The sequence below is a fragment of the Aphelocoma coerulescens genome, chromosome 2 (genome assembly GCF_041296385.1).
Source record: "Aphelocoma coerulescens isolate FSJ_1873_10779 chromosome 2, UR_Acoe_1.0, whole genome shotgun sequence".
Lineage (NCBI taxonomy): Eukaryota > Metazoa > Chordata > Aves > Passeriformes > Corvidae > Aphelocoma > Aphelocoma coerulescens.
This window is the reverse complement of record NC_091015.1, coordinates 147,915,543-147,935,764: the sequence shown is the minus strand read 5'-3', so window position 1 is coordinate 147,935,764 and position 20,222 is coordinate 147,915,543. Positions and strand designations below refer to the sequence as shown.

Genomic DNA, 20,222 nt, shown 5'->3' with positions numbered 1-20,222 from the left:
GGCTCCAGGGTGTTATCGAAAGGAATGTATTTTGCAGAATATTTCTATGTGAAAGAATTAATACTTTATGATTGAAACAATTTTTGCTGGAAAACACCCACACTCCTCCTACTGAGAATACTGACAAGAGCCTCATAACAATGCTTATTTTAAACCTGCTGATTGCTGCATAATGCAGCTGCCATACTAATTTATGAGGATTTTTTAATAGGCAATGCAGATATAGTCCATTCGTTAATACTTGCAACTGTAATAACGTCACTGTATTTCTGAACTGTTACTTGGAAGATGGATCAAAATATTACCTAAGAGATAATATTTTTAGATACATTGTTTAAAAAAATAATTTCTAGAATACCAAAGGTTTGTTTACCCTTGTGAACTGAAGTAAGTTACATTGTACAACATTTTTCAATTAAATTTCTGTAACCAAAGAGAATTCAGCATCTTTATCTAATCAAATGCTTGACTTAAGTGTATTTTACCTCTAGCGTGTTTCCTTCTACTACACAAGAAATACACTGTTGCTTACTTAGCTCTTAAATCTAAGGAAAGGAAAATTAATTTCCACATCAGAAAAAAACCCACAATTCTATAAGACAAATTGGTGATCATAAACACGTAAAACAACTAAAGAAAAAGTTCTGAATACTTCCCATAAATGAGAAAAACCATTATATATTAATAAAATTTAATTTCGATGTATTTTTTAGTTATCACAATTTACATTGTAAAACATTGTGAACACTGACACTTTTGTTAGCCTTTTAATTACTTATTAATCTTGAAAAAGCAGGCAAGATAATTTAAGCCGACCTGATTCTCAGTTTAGCACAGCTTCACCAGCTACAAACACACTACAGCAGTTTGAATAAACTAGAGATCTAAATCAACAGTTCAAATACTGGTGAGCCCAAGAAAATCTAACCAAAACCTTTTAATCATCAATGACACGGCAAATTAGGTAGTCGCAGAAAATTTTCATGCCAATATATGGTATACAATGAAAGTGGAAAAGCAATGTCTTCCAAAACACTAAATAGCTTTAATTCCTGCTGAAGTCAAATGGTACTGGAAATAGTTAACATCTTCCCAGTTTAGCTATTAGGAAAAGCAAAGGAAGTAAAAATATGAGTTACATCTATTCTACAGATTCAGCAATCCACTGATCTATTTGTTATTTTGAGTGACATTAAAGCTTTGAATTATTTGGTTGGTACATTATAAAATAAAGCTAAACATGCTCCCCTACTGACACAATCTGAGGAAATATCAATTTAAAAAATCAATTGGATAACACATTATCTCTTTTGCTGTTCTTCCCAACACCTAAATTAAAATGCAGAAAATAATGGACTAAAATGTGAAGAAGCTGTTCCAGAATAGGCGTCCTACTACAGTTTCATTTTCCCTAAGTGCACCATCCAGATTAATATGAGTTCTGTGCTTTAGGGAAAGTTTTCAAAGTGCAAATGGGAAATTTCAATTGAGACCGCTTCAGCCTTAACTCACTTATACTGTGATAAGAAATCTGTGGGTTTCAGATGCCAAACCTGTTATTACTGCTTTATTGTATAAAGATGGGGCAAACCAAACTGCTGGACTCATCAGTCCAGAAATTTATGAATCCCACTCTGTAGCACGTTATTTGCTCTAGAGAAGAATAACTGCCATAGGAAATAAAGGCATTATAAAACACTAACAACATTCTTTGCAAATAACAGATCCCCATGCAAAGACATTTGTTTACCTTTCCTCTTCTATTCAGTATTTTATAATACAGCCAGGGAAAGCAAGTTTGTGCTTAGTGTTCCAAGACATCTTGCTGTTACGTAGCATGTTCAACACAAGAACCCAAAACTTAAAGCTTTTTTCCATGTAAGTATGACTGATAAACTCAGCTGTGCATGTCACCTGAGTATCAGACTAATTCAAATATTCCTTGCTTTGCATTCTCCCTACCTTCGGTCTGGAAGAAAATAAATTTTAACATAAGGATTTCTTGGCCTCCCATCTTCCCTTGAAGGAAGATCCTTTGCTCCCAGTATGGTCACTATTAACTGATGACCAACCTTGTCATACCACAGTTTTATCTGTAGGGAGAAAATATTAATTAGTGAACTCATTTCTACAATGAAGTAGTATATTAATCCTTAAAAAACAATTTTGCTCATAAGCTTCTATTTATATTGGTTACTTAAACAGAAAATCTTATATTCTACTTTGCATTTATAACAAAGAATAAAAGTAAGTTAATATTGTAATAGCTTCAGTATGTACCAGGAGTTACTCTTTTTTTAAAACTCTGTAAAATAAGTACCTTACTTCACACTAATTTTTTTTCACATGGTGCTCTGGTTAGGATTATTCTCCCTTGTAGTGTATTACTTGCATTACTAATGCATGGTACTCATATATATACATTTCTGAGGAGTTTATGCACAATGAATTAATTAACTTTTCATCTCCTGTTGTGCTAAAGAGACTATGGGATAAACCCATAAATATTTCAAATCTCTAAATGTTTTTCAACATATATACACTTATTCTGAAATCATATAAGCCCTCCAGAAATTTTAAGAGAGCAAGGCTCGGTAGTCCCAGCCTCTTCATAGTCCAACTCAGTAACAAGGTAAAAACTACTATTATTCATTTTTAGAATTATTAGTAACCAGTCTAAGGCTTGATTTGCTATCCTTTTCCACTACAGTCATTACAAGCTGCTATTTAGCTGTTTCAGTTTGAATTCTATGACAGCAAACACATCAGCCAAGAAAGGGACAAACGTACTTCAGAGCAGTCACTGCTGAAGGGGGAAATGGGGCAGTTAGGACAAAACAAAGCCTTCCAAATAGCCAGGGAGCCATTACATGGTGGTAGCAGTGCAATATCACTAACTACAGACTACTGAAGAGGCTCTCCTCATGAGGACTTTGCCTGAGACAGGACAAGCTAGGACATTTAAAGAAAACAGTGACCCTGCCTGAACTCAAGGGAATCAGAGAGGATAATGCCCAGCCTGCACACCAGGCAATACACCTTTAGGCATGAATATACCCTAGCTAAGGTAGACATAAACAGGAGAAGGTGCACTTTCTGTGGAAACCATCTCACATAATTTCAGAGACAGGGTTTCATCTGCCATCATAGCTCCTTATCTTCAACATTTCAGTCTCTTAAAGAAAGGTCTTGATGTAATTCTCAAGACTTTTAACCCATAAAGAAGAGGCTGATTTAGGTCTCTGCCATTCCTAATACTTCACTAAGTGAGATTACACTAAGACACGCCAACTCAATTATTGGTGGCAGTGTACTTCCTCCTTCTCCACTGCTTCAGATCTGGCAATTCCTGTAGCCACCAATAAATGTTTGAATGGATATTAAAAATGGAGTATGTCCTCTATTATCCTGTCATTGGCCCTGCTACAGAATTTATAGGTTTCTGGTACTAATAGTTAAAGACCTCTATGGCTACTCATCTGTGTGTGAATTTTAGATGCTGTTCCTATATTCTTGCAAGCCAGGGGCTTTGACAGTACTTTTCCTTCACCGAGAATTATCTGGACTTCTATCTAGCTCCATCCAGCTATGGATTAAAACCAGAAAGCTTTGTACCAACAGTACAGCTTTAATGTCCTCTGAAGTGCAAGTCAACTTAAATGCTCTTTGACACTACATGTATCCACCCGCAGGCTTTCTTGGGACTCCTCAAGCAAAACACAAGACTTGGCTAATCCCACAACCCAAGGGAAATAGCACAGAAGAAAATCTTCTTCATTTGCTTTTTTGGGGAAATTATGCTTGCTTAAGGAGAATGCAATATATTTGTGATACAGACACTATCACAAACTGTGACTGATGAATGTGAAATCATCTAGATATAGGCACCAAAAATACAACCAGAATTATGTGTTCATATTCGAGCTAAATATTTCTTCACTATATTTGTTTCAGATTGAATTTTTACATGAAAACTTCAGTCAAAATATTTAGAAAATTACTTAAGCAGAAACTGAAATCATCTGACACCACTTCCTTGAGATGCTTTAACAACTGTAGCTTGGAAAAAGAGCTCAAAATTTGCATGGACTTATACCTTCTACTTTTCTCTTGATGTTCTGAAAAAGATAATAGGAAAAACTTGTACATACTGGGCATATTTTCCCTGTAATTCCCTTTAATTTGTCTTGTTACAGGAGAAGTCAGGAGTCAGAATTAAGACCAGAAACTCTCTCTCTCCTGTATTCATATTGCTAGCACTCCAATACACAGCACAGGTACTTGTAACCCAAGCAGTTATTTGACCAGGATGAAAGGAGAAGAATGGAAGAAACTGTGGGAGAATGGTCAAAGAAGCCCATAGAGGGAAGAATGGGATTGCATTCTCATGGGATTAGAAGAAGGAAGAAAGGACAAATAAAAAACTGCTTCATAATTACTGTGAAAGTAAAATATAAAGGATACTTCTTGGTGAAACAAAGGAAGAATGGAACTACTAATATCAGGGACCAGAGATTAACAGAGAGGCAAAAAGAGACTGAATGAGAGAAATGGTTTGAAGCAACAAAAGAAATATCCACACTAACTGGCATAAAATATGTTGAAAGACAGACTGGGGTGAACAAAAATCTGACAAGATTTTTTACACACACACTTTTAAAAGCTTAGAACATCTAAGAAACTTCAACAAAGAAATCCTGATCTAAATGAAGGAAAAGGAAAGCTAAACTAACAACACATAAAAAACACTAAGAAAAATTTATGCTGGCTGATGCTAACGGGGAGGCTAACACCTGTAAAAACCTTCTTGAGTAGGACTTGGTCTATCTAGATTACTTAGGATATAGGCACCTAAAATTCACTTACTTTCTGAAGATCTTCCCACTTTGCATTGAAGTCCTGGAGACTAATTAGCCACACACATGCTCATATACTTTCCGTCCCTGGGCTCCTTCACTAGTCAGACAGGCACTTATTGCTTTTTTAAACTTCTGCTGTGATCTACATTCAGGCAAACAGGCACCTAAATTCAATGCACCCTGATACTGTGTGATGGTCAGTTATTCACAGAGGGGTGCATCTGCTGCACTCCTTGAGACAGGCTTCCAGGTAGGAATAACTGCCACACAAGAGTGCAGGAAACAGGAACTCTTCTGCACTCAGCTGACTGAAGGAAAGAGAGATGAAGGTCTGGCCCCAGTTTCATTCTTTCTGGTTTTTAACCAGCAGTGGTTTCATACAAGAGCAATACTCATTTGGGGTATCACATCTGGAACCTGCTATGCTAAATGTAAGCATGCTTTGACAACACCACACACTTACATCCAGCCAAACAGCATCTCAGCTTCAGATGAGACTTTGTACTCCAGAGAAGAAAGGCACGTGGAAGAGTATGATGATAAAGGCACTCTTTTCATACACAGATGCAACCTCTTCAGTCTAAACTATTTAAACAGCACAGGTCCTGTTTCTGGAATAAGCTTCCTACACAGACAACAATACATAAAAGCTGACTGCTGGTGTTGCATTCTGGCAAGTGAGGATGCAGGTAGCTAGTATATCTAGTTAGTATTCCTGTTTCACAGAATCACAGAATGGGTCAGGTTGATCCTCTGTAGCCTCAGTAGAAGGTGCCTCCCTCTGGAGAATCAACTCACCCTCTGGAGTAGTCTAAGTTCCAAATAGTTAATGGGCTTTGCTGTCTTTTATTTGAGTTGATCACTCACTGCAAGTATTGAGGTACTTAGACTTTTCCTTCAGCTGTACTAGTGAAAGCTCTTCCTCAAGGCACCTCAAACTTATTTGAAGTTAATAAAAGTTATATTAATTAAGGACATAAATTCAGTTTACTAGATTTCACCTTTTTTCTATTAGATCTCCTCTTCACTAAAAGTTTAAGAGCACTGACTGAGGTCAGTGAAAAGAAGTAATCATCTATAAGAACCCCTACTCTAATACACATGCAAAAGGGAATCAGTTAAGAAAATCTAGATAATAGAATTGTTGCACTTCATATACTCCTGTCTCATAAATGTTTGACTGTTTGCTCAACTATGCAAGTCTAAAGTGGTTTTATGTACACCACATACAGGCAAAACATATCTTCAGTCATAACTTAGATTTGGAAACAGAATATTTGAAGTTTTAAATTCTATGCAACAGTTTTTTCTTTGTTATATAAGGGTTACTTCATGAATCTCATGAAAAAGGGATAAAACTGGGAGAGACCATCTGCCTTACAGCTTGATTTTTACCACCACAACCTATTCAAATATCACTGGCTTTTAGAGACAGCTGGCCAGGCATTTTTTTCTTCTGTTGCTCATCGTAATTTTTCATGTAACCTACAAAGATGTTTGTTATGCTTATTATTATTTAAAAATTAGATACTAATTTTCATTCTCACATTATTTTGAAACAAGAAATATACCAGTAGGATCTGTTGTTTGAATAAAAACCCCTCAGTTTATTTTTAAAAATTACTTGCAGTAATCATTTTATTGGATTTAAGCTTATGTAGATGCTGAAACTGCCCTGAGGTGATGAGATCTTTGACATAGCTGAGGTAAGTTTTGGATGGTTTTAAACATAACTCTAAAGAATCCTGAGTACTGAGGGTTGCTAAATCAAACCACTATTGCTTTCTGCTTCAGCTGCTGTCTGATATGCCTGAACAACTACAAGAAAAGGCTGTCAAATGGAAAAGCTTGTAGGATATAAAGGCCAGAAAATTATAGAAGTATTCAGGCTGCCCTAATCTAGATTTCTTTTTTCTTTTAGTGGTTTTACCTTGTATATGTATTAAAGCCAAAAGGATGGCTGAAATTTTTGAAGTTAGAAAAAACCCAGAGGCAACTCTGGCTCAAAAGAAGGCTTTGCCAAGTAAACAAGAGATACTGCGTAGAAAACACAAATTTAAAAACAGATTTTTCCCGACAAAGATTCATAAAACATCACTCTACAAGTTAGAAAATTACTGGTATGCTAAACTGAATCTAAAAGTTCAGGAAATAAAGATGCACTTTTACAAGTACTGTAAAATTAGTAAAAGCTCAGAAGGGCTTTCGATAGGAAAAAAAAAGAAAGAAACTGAGTGTTTTTCTTCCCAATAAAATAATGATGATTCTATGAAATCATCCAGTGAGCTAGAAGATTAATGGAATGACACGGAGAGAAGTGTGGGAGAGGAGCTTTTGCCAGAAAGGATCACTTTCAGACTAACAAGCAAAGAAGATGCAAGTAAGAAAAAAGATGTGCATTTCCTGTTGAGAGCAATGAAACAAATAAGTAATAACATAATGTTTGGAGATCCTCATTCTTCTAAGGAGTTCTACAGACACAGCTATACCACAGCCCACAATGAAATCTATACTTCCTGACAACCATAAACAGAGCTCAGAGCTCTGATTTAGTGAATTTGTCATGCCAAAAAAGTAACCAGAGCTCTGCACTGCTGCTGGACTGCTCCTAATACCCTCGTTTGAAGACCACTGGAGAATTCCTCTTCTGTCTGCAGCCTGCACGGCAAATATATCTAACATTAAGCTTTACCATCACTACTAAAAGTGGGCACATGGATGGCATTTTGTCTCAGACTAGTTGTAAGGATTTTGCCAAGGTCATAATTTTGAGTTCTTCAGGAACTCTTGTCAAAAGTCTTATGTTTAGCTTTGACTGTTACTAGGCTCTGCAAAAAAAATTGTTAGAGAGGTCCACAAAGACTCCACAGGCACTGACTGTGTAGAGAAAAAACTGGGGCTAAAGACAATCCTTATCTACAATATAAAAAATAATCCATCCAGAGGGTGAGCGAGTAAGCCTTGAACATTTTCACCTCGTTAGATATTTTCTAACAAATATGACACTTCTTTTCTCAAATGACTACCATAATCATTTGAGCAAGGTGGTTTTTTTTCATTAGAGGATATTAGTCTAAGTAGAACAGACAATTTTTATGTCTATTTCTTTATTTTGTATAATGTGATTAAGGAACTACTACATGTTATTTCTACATTACAGTATTTCATGAAACATGCAGGTTTCAGGCAGAGATTTCTTTTTTAAATTGAACTATCAACTCTCATATAATTTTAAATTTATTTAGCACCTATATAAAAAGAAAATAAATATTAAAAAACTACTTATGTCATACATAATCTTTACCTCCATGAACTACTTAATGACTTGTGATTGTACTCCTCTGATTTCATTATCATGAGCAGAACCCAACTTTCTTAATCATGCAAAAGGATGTTTTAAATTTTTCATACAAAGCCGGTTTATGTCAATAGCACATAATATATTAACTTTAAAGCATACAATCAAGACATTATTTTATAATCTCTTTTTTTCTTTAGAATTTTTAAATTTTGAATTTATATTTAAGCAGTTCTAAGGAATACTTTCGAGAATACTATGTTGTGAACAAGAATGTACTTGATCAGAGTCATATTTGATGTCTTATTTACAGTCTTATTTAGATTTTTTTTATAAATATATGACCAATATAAATATAAATATAAATGTTTTTTTATAAATATATGATTTCCATTTCATAATGGAATTCAGTCATCTCTTTCTGATCACTTAGATCATCCTTTACATCATCGTCAAAAGATCAAACAACAGAAACATTTATAAAGCTGCTACATAAAAGATTAACATCTTAAAATATCATAAAGATATTTTGTTAGAAAATCAGGTAATATTCTAGTTGCAAAAAGAAAATGAAAAACATGCAGCAAAGCAAGATAAGCATTGTAACATATTAGTAAAACCTACTTTTGCATTAATCTATAGTACCTTAGGAGCTTCCTAATGAAAAGGCAAATAACTTGTACCTAAACAGAGTATCAAAGCTAAATAAATTCAATAAGACAACAGGAGAATTCATTTTTTATTCAAATAGAGTTTTGATTATTTTTATGTGCTTAAAAATGCAAGAACCAAGTTTCATACACAAGAAATTTGTTTATTTAAACAAGGTACAAATTTTTTGCCCATCTTCTACTCAAGGCGCTACTATTATGTGGAAAATGCAAAAAAATACGTGTCAAGTAATGATAATGAATGATTTAAAGAGACATTCATCTTTATATAATAAACTCAAGCACAGAATTATTTATGGCTTAAACAATACACAAATTTTGTATGTGGGATGCATAGCCATCGTCACTATTGAAACCTGTGTAAGTTTAATACTGGGCAGACAGCAAACAAAAACTAGTTGTCTCTTTAAATTTTTATTTAATATTTTAACCCCCATGCAGAATTTTACAAGCTGCTCACAAGATGACATGACAGTTGTTAATATGGTTTAAAGCAACACACTCAAAATATGGGAAAACGGACTACAATGTAACGTTTTCCTACTATGCATTTTCCATAACAAACAAAAGAAAAACCCACAACTTTAATTTCTGTCAGGCAGACGAAGTCTTTACCTGAACCCTAGGAACAAAAGGCGTTGTTCTTCTACTAAGGCTTTGGCTCTGGTAAGCAAAATTAAAGAAAAAGCAATAAAACAAAACCAAAAAAGACAACACACTGGAAACTAAAAGACCAAAAGTAAAAACAAAGACACATAACTATTACTTTAAACACAGCTTTACACCAACAACATATTTATCTAACACAAAGTATTTTAATGCAATGCATAAATTAAATCTGCAAATCTGTTTCCAAATCATATCAAAACCCTGTGGTGGAAATTCTTGCCTTAGGGAAGTCAACAGGAATTTTACCACTGATTCCCCAGGAGCAAGGATTTCTCTTGTTAAGTCTACAGACAACATTTACAATAGATTTAGAAATAACATGTAACAAAAAGAACAGGTAGGCAAAGTGTGATTTAAAAGTGGGGTTGGAAACATAAGGTTGATTGTCTCTTTCAGGGAAATTGTATGTGCATATTCAGAGAGAAACAAGTACAGTTCACACACTGACAGCTTTGGTTACTTAAGAAAGTGAGTAAAATAAAAGGTTTTCTCTTTTTTGCAACTTTAAGAGTCATGTCAATGAAAAGTCCTCCTAAATAGTTTGAAAACAATTAAAAGAAAGTTAGTGCTGTTTGGTATTAGCATTACATGGGGGAAGGCACAATCTATGTATTTCAATTCTCCAGCCATCATGACAGAAATGACATATGGTATACACAGAAAACCCTTGCATGAAATGGGATCTAGAGCATTTAGCAAACTGCATATAGAGATGCATTTATAACGTATTTTTGTGCTGTAACATTTCAGACCACATACAACCTCGTGGCCTGAAGTGGCTACATCAAGACTACATTGAGTACAGGCAACACAAACTCCTGGACTAGCTGCAAATTCCAAGCAACCACTCTCCACCTTCAGCTTAGGGCAACAGCTAATGGAGTAGCACAGAATTGGTACAGAGTATGGGGCATGGACAGAAAAAGGAGCATGTGTTGATACCTCAGAGGACCAGTGAGGGGGAGAGCAGGAGCATGGAGTAGGTCACAACAATCACAGCCATCTGACAGATCGGAATCTCCTTCACCTCTGCTCAGTTTTCCTGAGATTATTGATCTAATTCAAAATGATAGGAATAAGCTACTACTCAATATTCACTTCCATTAGAAATGAAGCCAAAGCATGGGAATAGGCACAGTGATGATGATGCTTCTGCCACCCTCCTTACTTTTTTGGCATGCACAGATGCTGGAGAAATCTGTTCCATAAAATGTGTGAAGTAATCTATTCTTACATCAAAGCAAGAAGGTACGTAAGAAAATCTGACAGTCTGGATCACAGGTTTTGTCTGATGTGCTCCCCGTGCCCTGAAAGGTGCAGCAGCTGCACTCTACCTGCCACTCTGCACGGGCAGAACTGCAGAGCCCAGTGTTAGGATGTCAGAATGTGACCTACTCACAATAAAAGTAGGTCTTCAGCTTGTTCTGCTCCATTTTACAGGGGAAAATAAATTATCACAGGATATTGCAATCCTAAGAGGGACAGAATCTCTCCCACCATGCACCAAGGGTCCCCACCTGTCATATTCTGCCTTGGAAATGGAGGAAAATCAACACATTGTGTGCACTACCTAGAACTTTCCATGTTAGAGCAACAGCAATTTAATTGTATAGAGGTATAAAGGGGAATAAAGGGGTATATAAAGGTATAAAGGGGTATATAAGAAAAGGAAGAAGAACATGTGAAAGGGGGAGGGGAAGCATGTGTCGTACTTGATTTCACCCCCTAATGTGCTGACATATAGGCCCTTCATAATGTACAGTAAAGGCTTTCTAGTATGCTGCATATATGACAACTATAATTAATACAACTGCATTTTCATGGCTTTATAAACTGAATGTGCACAGCAAATCTACTGAAGTGGTTCTGTGGTTCAAGTGTACAGGGAAATAGATTAATTTTATAAATGATATCGCTTTTCTGTTAGAATTTCCACCAGTACAAAAATTAAATACTGTGATTTTATACTTGTATCCGTTTACACGGTCTTATGTTATTATTCCTTAAACCTAACTATTGGAAAAGCATTTCAAGTTATACTTTTCATGCAGTAAGTAGCCAAAATGCAGTAATGAAGCTAAGAGAACCAGCATACAAGGAATACTTTTGACTTTTTCAAAATTATATTAAAGGAAAAACAACTCAGTGAAAAAACACAGAAACAGGAACTAGACAAGGCAAATAATAAAAAAACTATAATTGCAATAAATCAGATACTCCCCTGAAAGAACAACATGAATAAAAAATGCCATAAAATAATGTGCAGAGAATACAGGTAAACTTTATGCCTTAGTAAGTTATAGCACACAATAGTTTACTGTAGTTGCACATAATTTGTTCAATTAAATATGTACTTGGGCAGAATAATTATTAATGTAAAGAAGATTTCCTGTCTATGTGAGAGGGTTTACTTTGTGGTCAATCCTATTAGTCAGCTCTAGACTGACACTGTTAACCTCCACAGAAGAAAACAGTTGCACAGACCAATGCCAATACAGAGGAAAACTCAAGGGACAGAGAAAGACATCCCTGAATACTAGAGAGGCATCACTGCAGCTAAACTGGCCAAAACCATACCGAACATAAAGAAATAGGTTCCAAAATACTATTAATATATGAAAATCCTTTAAGGATCTAGAGCACTGTCTGAGTAAGCCTACATTCAAGTATTCATTCAAATACTTCAGACCTCCCCCTGAACTGTTGTACTCCACTTCTGCTCACAACTCTTGTATTTCACCGCCTTTAATTTCACAGTAACCACAGCTGCACTAACAGCAACCCTTCAGCACTACATGCTACTGTCCAAAGGCACAGAAGATATGGAAAACACTTCCAAAACCTTGCCTTTCATCTGTTCCTTCAGATTCATCACACCTGTCTGAACTCAGCCACCATCACTCAGAATGTCATTGACCCAGCACTTCCACAAAGAACAGCAACCTTCCTCATTTACTGCCAGGGTTCTATAGTTATTCTCCTGCCTAGGCACTCACCATAAAGAGCACATTCACAACTGCATTCAGAATTTAGTATTTCCTTTCATTTCCACTTTACTCAGCTATTTTGAATGAACATGTGATCCATCAACTGTTCTGTTAGAAAAGAGCTGATTAAAACATGAAAAACCAAAATACTGAAGCACTTTCATTTTGTAGCGCTCAGACTAAAATTTTTTTTTTAACTTGAGGAGATTTTTAAAATTCAGTTTTACCTTATTACTTTACCTTTGCTAAATGTGCAAAATTAGAAAATCTCATAGTTCATTCTAATTTTTCACGACATCTCCAACTTTAAAAACGGGATTTTTTCACTAAGTCTTCCAAAGTTTCCAAACTTTTTAAAATTGTAAAATGATAAACCCAAATATTAAAAAGTGAAGGAAAAGCTATTAATCATATTACCTTCTAGCACATAAACCCCCAAATTTGATGTCACAAAATGTTTAATTTTTCAAAAGTATCTTAAAATATCAGATCAAAAAGAAACTACATTGATTTTTTTTGAAAATACTGTTCCTGTAGAATACGTCAATTCTCATAAAGTCCTCTATTTATAAAAATGCATACTAGCCTACAAATTGCCATGTGCCCAGTTAGATCCCATGTTGCTCTTATCCAGAGCATCTTCAGACACTATGACAGACACCCTTGCTTGCAAAGCAAAAAGTATAGCACTTGTCTCCCAAAGTCTTGACCCAACAGCAGCAGGAGCTGGGTTGCGCCCTTAACATGATTAATATGGAAGACAGCTATTGCCAATGTTTCTTTAGCTGGGCAGGTAAGATAACCATCCAAACTTTCGAAATGTCTACTAATCTTACATGGCTACATTTCAATTTTAGAGAGTTACAGAGCATTTCTGACTTCACTTTCACTCAGCAAAGCTTTGTGTTCTCTGATAGATATCAGCTGCTCTCTGAGGGAAACACAGATAATATGTAATAGGGAGTACTGAATGTAATTGCAAACAGTGCATAAGGAAGTACCAAAAACAAATACAAAAGATTTTGTAATTTCTCTTAACATTATTTGGTTTCCTTAGATGGGAAGAAACGTTTTAGAATAGGCGTTTATATATTGAAACATTTAAAAAATAAATAAAAATAGGAATTATGCCTTCTTGAGTTAAATGCTGAATTTATATGCCATTCTCAGAAATAAAACCTTTGGTTTTCTGTTATTCCCAATAAATTAGAATATACCTCAAAATTTCCCAATACTATTATTATAGACCTCAAATTTCAGTATCCTATCAAACCACTAAATCAAAAAATTTACTGACTTCACTAAAAAATCCTAATCTTGAACTCACGAAGATTTTGATCTGAACCTGAGAAAGTGGGAAAGTCAGTTCTATGTGGTTCCTGTTTGGATAATTATTCCATAGCATATGTGCACTGGTCATCTGAGCAGCTAACTCTGAATCTGACATTTCATGCTGGGAGCAAGGCACCACAACTTTTTGACAGCCTAATCTTTTATGAAGTCTAGACAAAAGAAACTTCTTTCTTCCCTGTCTCCACTATCAATATTTTTTACTGTCTTGTAAAAACAAGAGGGTTGTTAGAAACTTTGGTCTGTGTATTCTGACAGTTCATGTTCCCTTGTCACTGTATTTTCACAAAGCACTCTGCACTCTACAGTCAAGATTTTTAGTTTTCCATTTATCCAAAGGATTGAATCTTTCAAAATAGTTAAGTACAACAGCTACAGAAAATAAAAAATTATATATTGTAAATGGTTGGTCTGATGAGCAAACAAATGATGTCTCATGCACTGCAAAATGGAGCCAACATGGCCACTGAAGAGACAAAAATATTCTTTCCTCTATCAATACCATGAACCATTTCTGTGAGACCTAGAAACAGTCTGCTTGGATTTTATGCATATTTTTATGGTATACTCAACATATACAACTTGGAAGTAACATGAAAGTGACATTTCCAAACTTGTTTAACACCAGTTTTGCACTGTTTCCATTCCATTTGCCTTTCCTTTCCAATATGTTAGGCCACAACTGAGCACTTTTGAAAAATCACACTTTGGAATCGTAAACAACATGGAAAGGTGCACAAAACCCAACTTCAGTTTATTACAAAAAAAAGTATCCTTTAAAAGAAAACATACACGTAATGAACTTTCTTCTCAATGAGAGTGAAGAACAAAACTGAGTAACACTGGTGCAAATACAACATGAGTAAAATATCAGAGGGATATCTGGGGAAGTTATATATGAAAGTTAGTGCATAAGAAATAAGCAATAGTAACCTCCAAGCACACAGGTAATAAAATCTACCAACTCTACACATAAGTGCAACAGTTGAAAAAAATGTTTACACTCAATAGCACAAACATAACTGGAGGCTGAGATTAGACCTTTCTGAAAATTTGATTCTACCAGTTTAGCTTACCAGATAAATATAAATGTATATACCAAATTCAACTTATATAAAATCTCCAAACACTAGTAAAATGGAATACCATTATGAAACTCTGGTCCTGCCTAGACTGAGATGTATGGCATTAAACAAAAAACATAGCTAGTTTAACAAGAAATTTCTGTTAGAGGTAGCTACCACAATAGTAAGGGCTGTATATGCTGCAAAAAGGACAATAATATCAATGAAATGTTTACATACTGAAAGTTGTCCAGACAAGAACTGTGGAACATCCCTTAACATGCCAGGACTCATAGGAGAAGTCACTGAAATAGAAGGTCGGTCCATTTTTTGAGATTCAAATGAACTAGAACCTGTAATTATAAACAAAAATATGTTATAAATAGTAGAAGTTATGCATATTTTACAACATTCTTTAAACAAAAATTGTAAAAATATAACCAAACATGCAGTAAATTTGTGATAAGTATCACATTTTTTAATCTATTTAAAATTACCAAATAATGATACTCAGTCTTTTGGTGATCAAATGTAATCAGGAGCTTTTATTTATAGAATGGAAAATAGTTTATTCAGATATTTCTGACTGTAATTATGTCAGTAAGTTGACGGCCCAAAAATAAACACTTTACTGTGGTCAAATGAATTCAGTCTTCTGACTTATTATCTTGTACAATCAGACTAATTTTTAATTAGACTTTTACAAAAATATCAAGATGTATGTTATGTTTTTTTGCATTTTGTTTCAAATCTACAAGGTCTGAAATTGTCAGAGGACAAGTTTTGACATACAAAACATAGAGCAAAAGCGAAGTAGTTTTATAAATACAAAAGACAGTCTACATCTCTATCACATCTCACAAAACATAAAATGAATTTTAAGAATTGGCCAATGAGTAAAAAGTCATTGAAAGAGTTTTTCATATTATTATTATCAGGATTATGTCATTTCATTTATTCATGGCTTTTATTATAATAGAGTTATAAAACAATGATAAAAAATAACTCCAGGCTGGAATCCATCTTATCAGATCTAAGCCAAAGAACAAGTTATTTTTCCCTACAAGAAATATGTGTTTAGTCAATTTAAGTAGCACTGAATGGCTCTAATAAAGTAAGAGTATTCTGAGTTCAAAGTAGCTATCATTCAGGCTGTAAACAAAGAACATTTCTTTTCCATTTTTAGTTTATAAGATGCAATTGAAATGCAAAGCAAGAAAACAGGAAATTAAAAATTGCTATTAATGTTCTTATATATTAGTTAGAATTATACTTTCTTCAATCAAAACTCATCTAAGCCAATGTCGAACCTAAAGCACAATATCCTGACTTTTGATAGCTTATTATTAAACAAAGGTAGATAGATAATACAGTAAGATGATAAGATGACATACTGAGACAAATATAGACAAAGAGACAAGAGCTATACTGACTGCAGAGGACATTTTTCATTCTATTTGTGCTTACATAAAAGAGAGAGAAGATTTTCCTACCCCACAATTGAAACTTACTGGATTCCAGCTGTGCATGTGTGCTGTCAGGAATTCTGGGAATGTCCCTGAAATCAGGAAAATTAAGACAGGCTGATCCTTTATCTAACAAGCATATTTAAATTTCAGTTACACTATAACACTTCCCAATCCACCATGGAATGTCTCAGGAAAGGTGTATGATCTGCTGGCTGTCTTCAGCCACTGGGATGATTATCTATTATCCAGTATAAATAATTTCTTCAAATTAAATCCTACAGAACAGATTTGGTGGATGTAGGAGACAGGCTGCACAGTCACAAATAAAATAATTCAGAAAATAAAAGAACAATCTCAGAGTTAATGGTAGACTAAAACTGTGAGTAGTAGATTTTATGATGACATTATACGTAAATTAAATTTACTGGACCCTCACTCAAACATATTCGGCTGCCAATAATGGCTATCCCAGTACATTCTTTACTGTCCTTGAACCACAAACTTAATCAATCATACCTTTTCCATAACCAAATAAAATGTATAAGTTCATTTGGCAAAATTGTATACTTTCATATACAGAACATGTTGAAACACCTGCATTAAATTGTGTGCAAAGCCACGTAGTTTAAAAGCACTCAATCATATCCCCCCAAGCAAAGGAATATGTTCTTCCTCTGAGGGGCAAACATTACTGTATGCTAACAAAGACTATCAATATGCTAATAAACAATTTCAGAGGTATTTGAGCAAAACCAAGCAAGACGAAGAGCTTCAGTTCTGAGTCACAGCAGGACCAACATTTAAAATCATGTTGTGTGTTTCAGTGCAGTTGCTTTCTCCAAGGCCACAGCCAGTCCTGAGGGGTGGCCATGGTGAGGGGAGGCTGCACCATGCTGGGCCCAGCTGGCCCCTTGGGTGCCTGTGTGAGAACACATTTAATAAAGGGTAAAACAAATGTGCAGCAGCCATGAGAGAAAACAATGAGAAAAAAAAGCCATGAGAAAAACATCGTTGCAGACACCAAGGCCAGGGAACAAGGTGGAGGAGAAGGACTGGCTGCAACTCCCTTTCCCCATGCCATGGACTGCTTGGTGGAGAGAGAGGCAGAAAAACCAGGAAAAAAGGAGCGAATTTGAGCCTAAAGGAGGCTTCCGTTTTGGTTTTATTTCTCACTATCCTATTCTTTTATTAATTCCTAACAAATTAATCTCCCTCAAGTTTGTTTTGCCCATGATGGTAACTGCTGAGTGGCCCATGAGCTTTTTCATCTTATTTCTTCCCCCAGTCCTGCTGAGGAGGAAATGGAGAGAGCAAGTCTCTGGTGCTCAGTCAACATCAACCCACCAAAAGGTAAATGAAAAGGAAAGGGAAATTACAAATGTTTCAGTGATATCCACTGTCTCATACAATGAAAGAGTCAGTTATGATATATAAATAACTTATCTATTTTCTTTAGAAAAGCTTTTCCAGAATACCTTTAGTATACCTCTTCCAAACATTTTTCAAGACTCAGTAGAAAGACAGCTTTACTAAGAAGACTGAGTAATCTTTCCAAGTGAGTTGATACACAGTATCCAATAATTGAAACAAATCAGAAGGCATGCAGCTGCTCTAAGTGCCCACTACAGATAAGGAAAAATCTCTGTTGTCAGTACCCAAAACTTGTGAGAAACTCACAAGTACCATTGAAGAAGCACATATTTAATTTTTTATATTTGATATGTAGAGAATTTATAACAGGAACCAATATTCACCTAGTAATTGACTCAGAAATACACTCTTGAGCTTAACTCATAAATTCAGAAAATTTCTTCCACCATATGCATGTGAAAAGAAAACCTTGAAAACATATATATATATATGTATATATATATAAAATATAAATCTGAACATAGTGAATAAGAGTTTTCTATAGAGAGCTAAAAAAAAAAACTTGAGAGCTTTGAACATTATCATTTATGCTCCTAAAGCATACAGATCCCTGTATTTCATGGTAATGTGAATGGTATTTCTTACAAGGAACTGTCATTGAGATAAACAGATGGAGGAGAAGTAAAATTAGTTTTATAATGACTCTTTGCATAATATGTTCCACTGCAAACAGGTTGCATAGAGTAATTATTAAAACACAGTGCATTATTTCTTCCAAATTCAAAGCAGATGAAACCATGAAAATAACATGCATTTTAAGTTTTCTATTTCTGAGAATTAGAAAGCAGAAGATAGGTAAGTTCTTCTGTACAACAGAAAGCCAGCTCACACTGAGTAGTAACTTGGCCATCAATTTTTATTTTAAGATAGAAAAAGTGGTAAATTGCATGACAAACTGGCATGTTTCGTGTTGTTGGGTTTTTTTAGAATGGCTTTCAATTTTATCTGCCTTGTCAGCTTAGCTTGTCATCTTCAGTCTTCATAGCAGACAGCCTATAATAAAGAGAAAAACTAATAACTGTGTTTACTGGAATTTGGTTTTGTACTCAGAATATCAGGATGTGACAACATATTCTCAGCTAAGTTAATTGCCAGTAACTGAAGATTTCTTGGACGATTTAAAGTGTTGCCATGAAACCGTCAAGAAATTCTCCTTATAAGTAATAAGATTTATCTCAATGCAAAAGTGAAATCCTTCAATTGGGCATCAATAATTCTAATTAAAATAAATATCACTTCTGATATCTGGTAAATAAGAACTTTTTAAGATTTTACATACACTGAAACTTTATTTCCCAGAGCAGAACATGATCCTATGAAGTTACGTTGCCTTGCACAAACGTAGGGCATTAATTTATATTGTCCGTTTGATTAGGAACTGAAGTCCTCTAAACTGAGAAAAGTAGTTTTTCCAGTCTTTCCAGTTCATCAGCTCTAACCTCATGAAAAACATTTCTGACATCATGCTGTTATATCAAACTCCCAAGAGTCACACACACCTAACAAGAATCTAAAACCTACCAATTTGTAGGAAGTATTCATCACTGGGACTCTTTTACATCTACTGCAAAAAGACAGTGGGAATCAAATACACTGAACAACTCTTTTCACTGATCTAGCTCAGTTCTTCAGACTACAAGGCAAGCAGTTAATGCAGAAGAAGGCATCTTGAGAGCCCACATGACTGTTTAAGGAATTATAGATGAGGTGCTCTAGTGACAGCAACATAACAGAAGACATGATGATAAGGAAGCTGAACAACAGACAGCAAATATAAAAGCACAAGAAATAATACAGGAGATTTTACACAATGAAGAGAATGCAGAAAGATTAAAAAATGGGTATTTTCAAGATGTGAGCAATCTGTTCCTTGAAACATTTGCTATAAACTTCTATTTGAGAGATACTATGAAAGATTTGTGTATGAAATTAATTTGAGACCTCCTTTTCTGAGACAAGTAATGTAGTCTGTCCCTTAGCATTGCTATTATACCCACACCTTCCAAGTTATGCAAAGGTTTTTAATGATAGGACAGATGATAGAGTCTTTACCCTAAAGAGGCTGTAATTCCATATGTATGCAGGAGATAAATTCTCATCTCACTGACAAGATAAAGCAGTTTTTGTTATTATCAAGTTTGTTTAAAATTGTAACAGCAAATTAAGTTCCTTCACATTAAGTTCCTGATGCGTCCAACACAGTAAGTTCCTATTATAGCTGAAACTGTAACAGTCGTCCCCACTGAAATGACAATCTCATATTATATGGTTCTAGACTTTTTTAGTACTTCTTAATTTTTAATCATATTTTCTTATATTATGGTAAAGTGCATCTTATACAAAATAAAGGGAAAAATATATTTATTAAAATGAGATTATAGAATCCTAAAACAGCCCAGATTGGAAGGGATCTGGAAAGATAAT

General features: G+C 34.8%; 1 protein-coding gene across 41 annotated transcripts in view; it reads right to left on the bottom strand.

Moving 5' to 3' along the window:
• The window catches only part of RIMS2 (regulating synaptic membrane exocytosis 2), a 455,072-nt gene that overhangs the window by 191,204 nt on the left and 243,646 nt on the right, over positions 1–20,222 (bottom strand). For 30 of the 41 annotated variants that reach the window (XM_069005296.1, XM_069005307.1, XM_069005303.1 and 27 more), the window contains 3 exons: positions 16,410–16,456; positions 15,139–15,251; positions 1,963–2,093 (listed from right to left, as the gene is read on the bottom strand). In XM_069005296.1, the coding sequence (XP_068861397.1) occupies positions 1,963–2,093; positions 15,139–15,251; positions 16,410–16,456 (291 nt within the window). Of the gene's footprint in view, positions 1–1,962; positions 2,094–9,443; positions 9,492–15,138; positions 15,252–16,409; positions 16,457–20,222 lie in introns of all 41 variants that reach the window. The other 11 variants (XM_069005289.1, XM_069005291.1, XM_069005290.1 and 8 more) reach the window with 1 other exon arrangement.